The sequence below is a fragment of the Pristiophorus japonicus genome, chromosome 6 (assembly GCF_044704955.1).
Source record: "Pristiophorus japonicus isolate sPriJap1 chromosome 6, sPriJap1.hap1, whole genome shotgun sequence".
Classification (NCBI taxonomy): domain Eukaryota; kingdom Metazoa; phylum Chordata; class Chondrichthyes; family Pristiophoridae; genus Pristiophorus; species Pristiophorus japonicus.
In genome coordinates this window covers 10184134-10197744 of record NC_091982.1, presented here as the reverse complement: position 1 = coordinate 10197744, position 13611 = coordinate 10184134, and the positions used below count along the sequence as shown (strand labels likewise).

At 43.0% G+C, this 13611-nt stretch overlaps 1 protein-coding gene across 5 annotated transcripts in view; it reads left to right on the top strand.

Moving 5' to 3' along the window:
* dlg3 (discs, large homolog 3 (Drosophila)) overlaps nucleotides 1-13611 on the top strand; it is a 779594-nt gene that overhangs the window by 647576 nt on the left and 118407 nt on the right. Inside the window, exon 1 of one of the 5 annotated variants that reach the window (XM_070882616.1) lies at nucleotides 2946-2989. The exons of the other annotated variants lie outside the window; for them this stretch is intronic. Within the exon in view, the coding sequence (XP_070738717.1) occupies nucleotides 2974-2989 (16 nt within the window). The 5' untranslated portion in view covers nucleotides 2946-2973. Of the gene's footprint in view, nucleotides 1-2945; nucleotides 2990-13611 lie in introns of those variants that run through there. 5 annotated transcript variants of the gene reach the window in all.

The window sequence follows — 13611 nt, the reverse complement described above, 5'->3', positions numbered from 1 at the left end:
CCTGGAAAAGGTGGTTTTAAGTCGATCTTCAGTCGGCAGTGTGCACCTTCACCTGTGAATTTTTTTTTATCTGTCACCCCCACCCACCCCCACAGCGATCTCCCTCTGCACCCTTCAAATAGCGATCTCCCCCCAAGAAGTGACCCCACCCCACATACCTGCATATCGCTCTCAGGCCGGCAGTCTCTGTTGATTCTGGTCTGTGTGTCTCGGGGGACGGAGCTTCGCAGCAGCATGTGCGTGCGCAGAACTCGGGACCTGAAGATTCCCGAGTGAAAATGACACACCGCCGGCTGCACTCCACTCGGCATACCGCCGAGAAAAAACTGATGAAAATCGCGCACACTCTGCCCCAGCGATACCCGGCGGTATGAAACGGCCAATATGTCGAGGAACCAACTAGAGGGCTGGCCATCCTAGACTGGGTGTTGTGTAATGAGAAAGGACTAATTAGCAATCTTGTTGTGCGAGGCCCCTTGGGGAAGAGTGACCATAATATGGTAGAATTCTTTATCAAGATGGAGAGTGACACAGTTAATTCAGAGACTAGGGTCCTGAACTTAAGGAAAGGTAACTTCAATGGTATGAAACGTGAATTGGCTAGAATAGACTGGCAAATGATACTTAAAGGGTTGACGGTGGATAGGCAATGGCAAACATTTAAAGATCACATGGATGAACTTCGACAATTGTACATTCCTATCTGGAGTAAAAATAAAACACGGAAGGTGGCTCAACCGTGGCTAACAAGGGAAATTAAGGATAGTGTTAGATCCAAGGAAAAGGCATATAAATTGGCCAGAAAAAGCAGCAAACCTGAGGACTGGGAGAAATTAAGAATTCAGCAGAGGAGGACAAAGGGTTAATTAGGAGAGGGAAAATAGAGTATGAGAGGACGCTTGCTGGAAACATAAAAACTGACTGCAAAAGCTTCTATAGATATATGAAGAGAAAAAGATTAGTGAAGACAAACATAGGTCCCTTGCAGTCAGATTCAGGTGAATTTATAATGGGGAACAAAGAAATGGCAGACCAGTTGAGCAAATACTTTGGTTCTGTCTTCACGAAGGAAGACACAAATAACCTTCCGGAAATACTAGGGGACCGTGTGTCTAATGAGAAGGAGGAACTGAAGGAAATCCTTATTAGTCAGGAAATTGTGTTCGGGAAATTGCTGGGATTGAAGGCTGATAAATCCCCCGGGCCTGATAGTCTGCATCCCAGAGTACTTAAGGAAGTGGCCCTAGAAATAGTGGATGCATTGGTGATCATTTTCCAACAATCTATCGACTCTGGATTGGTTCCTATGGACTGGAGGGTAGCTAATGTAACCCCACTTTTTAAAAAAGGAGGGAGAGAGAAAACGGGTAATTATAGACCGTTAGCCTGACCTCAGTAGTGGGGAAAATGTTGGAATCATTATTAAAGATGAAATAGCAGCGCATTTGGAAGGCAGTGACAGGATTGGTCCAAGTCAGCATGGATTTATGAAAGGGAAATCATGCTTGACAAATCTTTTAGAATTTTTTGAGGATGTAACTGGTAGAGTGGACAAGGGAGAACCAGTGGATGTAGTGTATTTGGACTTTCAAAAGGCTTTTGACAGGTCCCACACGAGAAATTGGTGTGCAAAATTAAAACACATGGTATTTGGGATAAGGTACTAACGTGGATAGAGAACTGGTTGGCAGACAGGAAGCGGAGAGTCGGAATAAACGGGTCCTTTTCAGAATGGCAGGCAGTGACTAGTGGGGTGCTGCAGGGCTCAGTGCTGGGAACCCAGCTATTTACAATATACATTAATGATTTAGATGAAGGAATTGGGTGTAATATCTCCAAGTTTGCGGATGACACTAAGCTGGGTGGCGGTGTGAGCTGTGAGGGGGATGCTAAGAGGCTGCGGGGGAACTTGGACAGGTCAGGTGAGTGGGCAAATGCATGGCAGATGCAGTATAATGTGGATAAATGTGAGGTTATCCACTTTGGGGACAAAAACACGAAGGCAGAATATTATCCGAATGGCGGCAGATTAGGAAAAGGGGAGATGCAACGAGACCTGGGTGTCATGGTACATCAGTCATTGAAAATTGGCATGCAGGTACAGCAGGCAGTGAAGAAGACAAATGGTATGTTGGCCTTCATAGCTTAGGGGATTTGAGTATCGGAGCAGGGAGATCTTACTGCAGTTGTACAGGGCCTTGGTGAGGCCTCATCTGGAATATTGTGTTCAGTTTTGGCCTCCTAATTTGAGGAAGGACATTCTTGCTATTGAGGGAGTGCAATGAAGGTTTACCAGATTGATTCTCGGGATGGCAGGACTGACATATGCGGAGAGACTGGATCGACTGGGCCTGTATTCACTGGAGTTTAGAAGGATGAGAGGGGATCTCATAGAAACTTATAAAATTCTGACGGGACTGGACAGGTTAGATGCTGGAAATTGTTCCCGATGTTGGGGAAGTCCAGAACCAGGGGACACAGTCTAAGGATAAGGGGTAAGCCATTTAGGACTGAGATGAGGATAAACTTCTTCACTCAGAGAGTTGTTAATTTGTGGAATTCCCTACCACAGAGAGTTGTTGATGCTAGTTCATTGGATATATTCAAGAGGGAGGTAGATATGGCCCTTACGGCTAAAGGGATCAAGGGGTATGGAGAGAAAGCAGGAAAGGGGTACTGAGGTGAATGATCAGCCATGATCTTATTGAATGATGGTGCAGGCTCAAAGGGCCGAATGGCCTACTCCTGCACCTGTTTTCTATGTTTCTATGTTTTTATGACATACCACCGGCATACCACCAAGAAATGGGCAGACGATCAATTTCGGCCCCTATCGGTGCAAATTCCTGTTCTTGAAGAATTCCCACCTACAGTATGTAAAGATCGGAATTACTTCCATTACTTCTCTTCAACCCAATCACATTAGGTACCAAGAGAACTGAAGACCAAAGTTCCTCTCTGGGTGCCCGACAGATGGAGCATGCTGGAGGTAGTATTATTTATCTGGTGTAGCACTTGCACGATAATATCTCTTGTTCTGCCCTGAGAAAGTGGTGGTTTATTAGCGTTAAGAGTCAACTGCATAATGTGGAATGGAGTCACACACAGACCAGACCATTTAGGGATGGCAGGTTTCTTTCCTTTCCCTAAAACACCTTACTGACCCAGCTCACCAATTACCAGATTAATTGAATTCAGTTTGCCATGGTAAAATGTGCACTGGTAAATGCCAGTCCAGTACCATAGCATAGCATTACATTACCATATCCGGGTGGTGCTTGAACCCACAGACTTCTGACTCAGAGATTAGAATTCTAGCATCTGAGCTAAGTTCTCTAGTAAAATTGTAAACCCATTGGATGGGCTGGATTTTCGCCGACTTTGCGACCGGGTTTTTGCCGCAATTTAACCCTCAGCAGCGAAAACCCGGTCAGCGGGATCCTCGGGTACCTTTTTGCAATGGCACTTCCATGTACCGCCGGGGAGAGGTGCACCGACATGTAACAACGACATGTAACAACATGGATTGCGGGACCAGGCCAGTGATTGCGGGAGTCGGCTGCGAGAAAGGACTTCAATTTGTTCATGTCGGAGTTCTGCGCGTGCGCCAACGGTGGCCGGGGATGGTTCCGGACGAGGGGTGGTTCCGGATAAGGGAGGTTCAATCTCTATTGGTCTTTTTGGATAGATCCCATGATTCCATTCTTGTAGATGGATCCCAGACTCCAAATTTATTTTAATAGTTTTCATAGTCTATTCTTGAGTATGGGGAGAAGAGATATACTGAGTGGTGGTTGCAGTTAAGATGTAGCTTGTCGAATACCTACAGTAATTACACAGAAGATGGTCATGGTGTGATAGATAGCCTTCCCTCCCTTCCTAATTCCCTCATCTCCCTTTTCTTCTTTAAACCCATTTCTGACCAAGCTTTTGGTCACCCTACTAATATCTTCTTCTTTGGTTGGTATCTGTTATTTTTGATTACGCCTCCATGAAGCACCATGACAATGTTTTTCTACATTAAGGCACTTTATAAGCAAGTTGGTGTTGCTGTAAGCCTGGATAGATGGATAAGTTTAATGATTATTACAGCCTTGTCTGGTAGAGCATCAAAATGGTGAATTTTTGCCCCTGATCATGTTGTGCTGTGGCTGCAAAAATCTGTCTCTAGCTCTGATTAATTAGTAGCTCCTTGTATTGTTTATCACACATATACAGGAGCTGAGTGTCTCCTGTATCACGGACGGCTACTACCTTTCACAGTGACATGCTCAGGACTCCGGAGTGACTTGTGTTGGACAGCTTTCTTGCTCTTTTTGCTTTGTTGCTTTAAACGCCAGAATTACACACACACTCCGTTGTAGTAATGGCAGGATCAGGTCTTTTGTTTAAACATTCATACTTGTACAAACCCAGTATGAATGCTACTGAGAGATACACTTCTCACAACGCCAGCTCGGCTTGTGAGGCACATACCTTCCGATCTCGAGAGTCTCCCAAACAGCCTTCTCTCACATCTCTTATACAAAATTAGGCCTTTGAACTCTATATTCCGTACATCGTATCAATGGTACATAGAAACATCAAAACTTACAGCGCAGAAGGAGGCCACTCCGGCCAATCGTGTCCGCGCCGGCCGACAAAGAGCCACAGGGTCCTTGGTCAACAGCCCTAAAGATTACACATAAACCTATGAACAATGACGGAAAGGAAAAGAACACCCAGCCCAACCAATCCGCCTCACCACAACTGCGACACCCCTTATACTAAAACATTCTACACTCCACCCCAACCGGAGCCATGTGATCTCCTGGGAGAGGCAAAAACCAGATAAAAACCCAGGCCAATTTAGGGAAAAAAAATCTGGGTAAATTCCTCTCCGACCCATCCAGGGGATCGAAACTAGTCCAGGAGATCACCCTGACTGTATTCTATTCCCTGCAATACTTACCATTATATCTGCTCCATCCAACAAAAGGTCATCCAGTCTAATCCCAATTACCAGCTCTAGGTCCGTAACCCTGCAGGTTACTGCACTTTAAGTGCCCATCCAACGTCTCTTAAAAGTGGTGAGGGTTTCTGCATCCACCACTCTTCCAGGCAGCGAGTTCCAGATCCCCAGAAGCCCTCCCTCAAATCCCCTCTAAGCCTTCCACCAACCACGTTAAAACTATGCCCCTCGTAATAGACCTCTCCACCAATGGAAATAGACCCTAACTATCCACCATGTCCAGGCCCCTCAATATTTTGTACCACAATGGGGTCTCCTGTCAACCTCCTCTGTTCCAATGAGAACAAACCCAGCCTATCCAATCTGTCCTCATAACTAAGATTCTCCATTCCAGGCAGCATCATAGTAAATCTCCTCTGCACCCTCTCTAGTGCAATCACGTCCTTCCTATAATACGGCGACCAGAACTGCACACAAATAATTAACATACAGACGATGTAGACTAAACGACCATTGTCCTGAAATCACGTCTAACTGCTTCATGAATTATTGTTTGCAAACCACGTGATCAGCAGGAGTTTCTTCGATTCCATGCATAGTATCAATGATACATAAAATAATTAACATACAGATAATGTAGACTAAATGACCAGCTACCCATTGTCCTGAAATCGGGTCTCAGTGCCACAATTGACCCCGCCATGAAGTATTGTGAAAACACACAGGTGATTAGATTGACACATTTGAATGGCTAAATGGCTCTATATCATCTAGCAGCCTGTTTTGTGACACATTCCTGCTTTGATCCAGACTTTAATCAGAAAGCTACTTCATCTCCAGACTGCGCCGAAAGCGAAGCATTTCAGAAATATGGGCTTCCGCTCCCACAACTTGCATTTGTTTGTGGTTGCTCCAGTATAGCATTTTTGCTCATCAGATGTTTTTCAATGCCTGAGTCATCTATCCTGAAAAGAGAGCAAGGTGACTTCAAGTCCTGTCCCCACTCTGTAAAATACTAACTACGTGACCATCAGTGACCCTGACCGGATCCTGTCACTGAAAATGGTTACAGCATGGTGTTACTTTAACCAACTTTTACAAACTTTTTTAAAAAGATGGATTAGTAGAGAAACAAAAAAGTTAGTTATATTGGCTCGGAATTTGCAGTCAGCGACGGAGTGATGGTGCTCACCGCTGACCTCAAAGAAAGCTGTCCACAAAGATATTGCGATCTCTGTGGTGTGAGTTTCAGGTTTGGAATTTCAACCTTAGTTTGAATCTGGTGCCAAATCAAGTGAATCACCAGCATCCAGCAACAGTATTGTTATCAAGCAGGCGAAGAAGCCAATCACATTGAAGAATTCTCAGAGACAGCAAACCAGGAAATAAAATGCACAGATTATAGTTTACTTTTTATAAATTTTACAGAGCAAAATAAAGCTTGGGACATAAACATAGGATTAAGGTAAAAGCTGAAATATCATAAACTTTACAAAAAAAAATTATCGTAAAAACCATGTAATTATCATATTAATGGAAAAATTTGACATTCCACAAATATAAAATTAGTTTTTCAAGGCCAGAATGGCGTTTCCAGAAGTTGCTGTCACTTTAAGAGGAGAAATGATGGCGAACACTGACAGTTACGCTGTCATTACCACTACAAAATTCAGGCCAGTATGTCTGGACAAGCAGTACTAGACCACTTCACCCAACACTGCTGTATTGGTAGGGCCCTTTTGTAAGAAGACTTAAAGACATAAAGTTGCTTTATAAATATAATATTTCTATAAACACTTCACAGATAATTAATTACTTTAAAGTGCAGTTAGTTTTTATGTAGACAAATGTAACACAGCAAGATTCCACCAACAACAATGAATGAGCAATTAATCTGTTTTTGTTGGTGGAGGAATGTATACCAGCACACCAAGAGAACAATCCAACCTTCTTCGAATAGCCTCAAGGGATCTTCAGTGTTTACTGGAATGGGCAGTTAGGGCCTCGGTTTAACATCTTATCCGAAGGTTATCATCTCTAATAATGTAGTGGAGTGCTAGCCCAGGTTATGTGCTCAAGCCCTCGAGTATAGCTTGAATCTGTATAGCTCTGATTGTGAGGCAGGAGTGTTACCAATTGGAGAAATCTAATGCACCAATAACTGCACTGGGCTGCTTTTGTTGCTTCGATGCCACCTATTATTTTAGCAACTGTATCTACCAGGTAAAATTATGTTGAGTGGGATTCCTTGTCTTGGTAGGAAAGGATACAAAGAAATGTTCCATGGTGCTTGGCAACTTCAAATTATGCAAATCTATCTTTTTATATAAAGTCATGTGTCTTGCATGTGTTCAGCACACCTGTGTCACACCTGAATGTGCAAAGCATGTGTTCATTTGCAATTGATTGGCTAAAATGTCACATTACAAAATAACAACATATCTGGAACATAATGATGGTGAGGTAGCAAACAGGAATGAAATCAGCTAACAAGAAAGGGCAGTCAATTATTAGCCACCAATAAAATAACTAGCAAGAAGGAAAAGATGAACCAATAAAATTGTTCATGATACTTTTTATAGATTAGAATTCCCAGAATGTGCCACTGTCAATTAAAAGATGCCACACTTCTGAGTCGATCAAACACTACCACAATTTGGAGTTGGCAAGCACGTAACACAGGACTTTTTTTGATTCTCACAGCAAGACTGACAATTGTGTGTCAGAACTTGATGTTCATAGGTTCAAATGGAACCTTACTAGCTATGAAAAAGGCTTCAGATCTGACCGTAATAAATGCCAGAATGCCATTATTAGGTCTAAGGTAATTGTGATTTGTCTTTTAATATTCAAATATCAAAAGAATAGCACAGAATGACTATTTGAACTTTACCTGAGGTAACTTTGACAGGAAAACAATGTAAATTAACTGTATTCAAGGATTAATTTATTCAACTACAGCACGCTAATATGCACAGATTTATTTATTTAACTCTGGTATGTGAGGAACATCATTTATTTTTATCTAGCGCTATTTATGCACTTTGGGATTGAATTTCCATGGGGGTTCTTCTGATCATCTGTTGTAACCTCAGAGGCAGTTCCGTGGAAATCCTGGAGAAAAGTCGTTTACGTGAAGTTACGACGGACGATTGGGAGATAACCTGTGGAAATTCAGCTCCACTGTATTTTTCTTTATCTATAAACAAAGCTGTGAGACTTGCATGGATATCTACTCCTCTTAATTCAAAGACATTTCTGCTCAAATAAATCAACTAAACCTAATTTGAATTAAGCAACTTTGAAAAAGAGGAATAGATGTGTCTGTGTACTTTGCATCTAGCATGTGTTTGTCATGTGTTTGTCATGCATGTAAAGTCCAGATTGGCTCAAATTTCCCAGGACCAAATCAAAAATGGTTATTTCATTGTGTCTGAATAAGCACAGAAACTTCTTCCCAAATCCTTTCAGTGGCCTGGTGTACGGCAGATCTCTTGTGTCCTTGCTCATGGCAAATCCGATAATATGCTGTTTTATAGTGAAGTGAATATACTACCATGTAATGCTCAATTTATACAGATTATATATATCTTCCTTGGTGTGCACAACAAATAGAGGATACACTGTTTTATAGAGACAGGAATATTATACCACGTCAAATAGAATGGTTGTTTTTCGGACTGGACGAAGGTATACTGTGGTGTTCCCAGGGGTTGATACTAGGACTACTGCTTTTTTTGATATTATTAATGACTTGGGCACAATTTCAAAATTTGCAGATGTCACAAAACTTGGAAGTATAGTGAACAATGAGCAGGATAGTGATAGACTTCAGGAAGGCATAGACAGGCTAGTGAAATGGGCAGAAACGTGGCAGATGGAATTTAATGCAGAAAAGTGCGAAGTGATACATTTTGATAGGAAGAACGAGGAGAGTCAATATAAATGAAAGAGTAAAATCCTAAAGCGGGTGCATGAACAAAGAGACCTGGGGGGTATATGTGCACAAATGGTTAAAGGTGGGCAGGTTGAGAAAGTAGTTAAAAAAGCATATGAAATACTGGGCTTCATAAATAGAGGCAAAGTACAAAAGCAAGGAAGTTATGATGAACCTTTGTAAAACATTGGTTCGGCCTCCGACTTTAGGAAGGATGTGAAGACCTTAGGGAGAGTGCAGAAACGATTTACGAGAATGATTCCAGGGATGAGGGACTTCATATACGTGGGCACACTGGAGAAGCTGGGGTTGTTCTCCTTAGAGCAAAGAAGGTTGAGAGGAGATTTGATAGAGGTATTCAAAATCAGGAGGGTCTAGACAGAGTAGATAGGGAGAAACTGTTCCCATTGGTGGAAGGGTCGAAAACCAGAGGACACAGATTTAAGGTGATTGGCTAAAGAAGCAAAGGCGACATGAGGAAAAACTTTTTTACGCAGCGAGTGGTTAGGATCTGGAATGCACTGCCTGAAAGGGTGGTGGAGGCAGACTTAATTGTGGCTTTCAAAAGGGAATTGAATATATACCTAAAGGAAAAGAATTTGCAGGGCTATGGGGAAAGGGCGGGTGAGTGGGACTAGCTGAGGTGCTCTTGCAGTGAGCCGGCACGGGCTTGACGAGTCGAATGGTCGCCTTCTGTGCTGTAACCATTCTATGACACAGGCATATGTTAAGATTAGAAGTTGTAATTACTCTATTATTAAAATGATACATTTTCTGTTATGTCTTGGTCCTGTTTCCCAATCATGCCACCTTCCATTTCTCCCCTCTTCAGTACTTTGCCCCCCCGCCCCTCCCCCAAGACCTACCCCAACCCATCACTACTCTACAACCCATCACTATTCCTACTCTTCCACTATTTCAGGCTTGAATTCCCCCCTTAAATAATCCACCCTCTGTCCCTCTCCAGAGGGCCATCAAGCCATGTGTTACTGCTCTTTACACAAATTAACCTCAACTGCCCATCCTCTTCTGTTTCCTATTCAGCGCACCCAGTGGGGGAGAACCTCGCTAACCTCCTTCCCCACCCACCCTACCCCGTTCGACTCTGCCAAGTAGATCAATCACAGTCCCTCTCCATATTTTCCTGCAGAGTGCTCATTCAATTATGAACATAGCCCTTGCCATCCATAACCTTATTATGTATGTTTCCATTGACATGCTGGCTTTGACTGAAACTTAGTTTACAGAGGATGAAATTTACCCCTTACCAAAGCCTTGCCACCTGGTCATAGTTTTTACCGTCTGCCCATCCAAATCAGGGCATGGCACATTACCAAGCCTCATCTTGGTTTCTCCCCTTGTTCCTCTGGCAGCTTCTAATCCTTCAGGCACCTTGCCTTGTTCCACCCCTCTCCTTTAAAATACTCGTTTTCTACTGTCCTTCAACCCGCGTCTCAAGTTTTTACCATTGATAGCCTCCCTGCCTTTCTCAATCTCTGCACTGAGCGACCCCTCATCCTTAATGATGACAATCTACATATCAGCTCCCCTGATATGTAGAGTGTAATCACTAAGGATTCCCTCTTGCCCTCTCTAAACCTCTCCATATAGTTTCCTACCCATATTCATGGCTGCTCCTTCAAACTCGTCATCTCCTGTGGCCTCCCTACCTCAGTGGTCTCAGTCATTGACAAGACTATCTCCAATCACTTCTTTGTATCTCACTGCACACATCCTCCTACTCCCTTCCAACCCTACATCCTTCTCTGTGGCCATTATTGGGGAAAAATAAACTTCCTCAAGTCACATACAACTGCACTTTCAAACTCCCAACTGCCTATGGCCCTTATTCTCCACAATACTTCTGCAGTTATTGATCTGCTCAACCATGCACTCATCTTCACCTTTGATACTCCTGTCACTAATAATACCCTTACTCTCTCCCATCCTGGTCATTCATCATCATCATAGTCCCTGATATGGCCCCAACATCCACAGGATGCAGACTTCAGCACAGCTGGCGCACCTCTGGTTTAGCCATCCATCCCTAGATCTGGAGCACATAAAGTCATACGCAACTCCACGATCATCCTGGAGAGCAAAAGAAATGCCCTGCTTCTTTTCTCCACTACCAACCCTTCCCTTGAACTCCTCTCCCCTCCCTTCTCCACTCATCTCCAACAAGTGCGAGGAGCTCATGGATTTCTCCATCACTAAGGTTGAGACTTTTTGTTCAGCTGCCTCTGCTGATACCGCTAGCCTTGAACTTGCATCTTTTTCCAGTTTCTCTCCCATCTCTCCATATGCCCTCTCTGAGCTCATCTCAACCATGAGGCCCACTTCCTGTTCTTTTGACCATCCAGCATCCCTTCCTAGCCCCCATGCTACTGCCATTAAACATAATTAACTCGTCAGGTACTGGCCCCTCCTTTCAAAATCACTTTCATTACCCCCATCTCAAAAAAACCTATCCATGACCCATCTATCCCTGTAAACTATCGCCCCAGCTTCAATCTCCCTTTCCTTTTCAAAGTCCTCAAACATGTTGTCGCTGCCCGTCTTTCCCACAAATTTCCTATTTGAATCCCTCCAATTAGGATTTTGCCCCTACCAAAGCACTGAAATACCCAGCAAAGTCATAAATTACATCCTCTGTGACCATGGTGCATCATTCCTAGTTGTTCTTGACTCCTCGTCCTCTCTGCAGACTTTGACATGGTTCTCCACACCGTCCCACTCCAAAGCCTCTCTTCTGTCAACCAGCTCAGTGGGACTGCTTTTTCTTGGTTCCGGTCTTGCCTATACAATTGTAGAAAATCACATGCAATATCTTCTCTTCTCCCTGCCCTTGCTCCATTATTCCAGAGGCCCCATGCTCTTTGTCCCCCTGCTCTTCCTCATCCCCCTGCTCTTCCTCATCTACCTACTGCTGCTTGGTAATATCATCCGTAGACATGGGGACAGTTTACCTGTGCATTTTGACGACACTTACATCTTAAAACTACAGTGTAATATTGAAATATTTTTAAATTCTCCACTCTTCACCTGAAAGTATTGACTTTTACTTGAATTCAGTTCCACAGATTTTTGTCTAAACCATTCTTTACATATGAAAGACATGTAAATGTAAAATAAATGCCCTGCTCTCCTCTGAACTAGTCTCCACTTTCTGATAACTTTTATTGATTCTGGATGTTTTTATGTATCCTTATTTTCTTTCTTTCTTTACATATGAGCCTTGACAATGAGAATTGGCAGGCTATTCCACCATGGAGAGTACCATAACGGACCCCCAATCCTTTCCTCAATTAATGCACACACATGTGAACTTCCAGCAGGGATCACTGAATAGCAACTAGGAGCAGGAATTCTCCCTTCCTTAACTTAGAGCCACTGAGGTCCATTTTCGTGCCTCAAGTGCCAACCCAGCTGAGATTAGCCAACTCAACACAGACCAGGAATTGAACCTGGGGCTTTCCTGGTCGATACACCTCATTACTCACGAGAATACCAGATTATTTTGTGTGTGTTATATTTATACATTGCATTTTTGCACATTGTAAAGTATGCATATATTAAAAGTGCATTCCATAATTCTGAAAAATACACAAAATAAAGTGTCCAAATTCAAAATCTCCTGTGGGAGCATGACACTGATCGCCACTAGAAAATAAATCTCTTGGCTGATGCGCAGTACCTCCCTTTCTAAAATTGCTACTACACCACTGCATGGTCATGTCCAACAAGTTAATAGGCCTGCAGTCTCAATATACTTTCAGGAATCATGGTGGCCACAGGTAAAGCTGTTTTCCACCAGCATGTACTATGTTCACTGCCCTGCTAACCTCAGAACTAGTCTCCACTTTCCGATGAATGTTGTTTCTGGATGTTTTTATGTATCCTTATCCCATACTTTCTTAAAAGTGTTGGCATCAACAATGTTACTGTATACGCAGAAAAAAATAGATTATCTCTGTTCCTATCATCGGAATAAGCCCATTGTGGGACTTTCCATGATCACTCCCAAACTTGTTTCTCAACCAGAAAGGAGGGTCGCAGAGGGACAAGCACTGAAGTGAGGTTTTGCAGTGTGCTTCCTTAACATAGGTATGATACTTTCATTTTGTAAATTGAACACTAGACGCCTCCGGTGGGAGCAAGCATACTCTAGCAATTACACTCCAGATTATATTGTCTGTTATATCTAAAGGAAATATTCGGGAGAGTCCGAAATAAAAACAGCTATTGTATTACCACACCAATTTGAGTGTTCATCAAACATCACCTGTAGTTGTGTGGAATGCACCAGCACCAACAGAATGAGGAGTGCGGTGCCCAATAAGAGGTCTCTTGTAGAGTTATCTTCTAGTTGAACCATCAATAAATAAATCGCAGAATACAAAGAAGGCAGCAGGATCTCTACCTCTAGTAGCCAATAGAGACAAAAGTTACCTGTTCAACTTACCTACGAACATATGAAAGAACAGGTAAGAAAATACCATTGTTCATACAAATGTTTACCCCATCTACCTCACTGACCTACATTGGCTCCCGGTTAAGCAACACCCCGATTTCAAAATTCTCATCTTTGTTTTCAAATCCCTCCGTGGCCTCGCCCCTCCCTATCTCTGTAATCTCCTCCAGCCACACAACCCAAAGATATCTGCGCTCCTCTAATTCTGCCCTCTTGAGAATCCCTGATTATAATCGCTCAACCATTGGT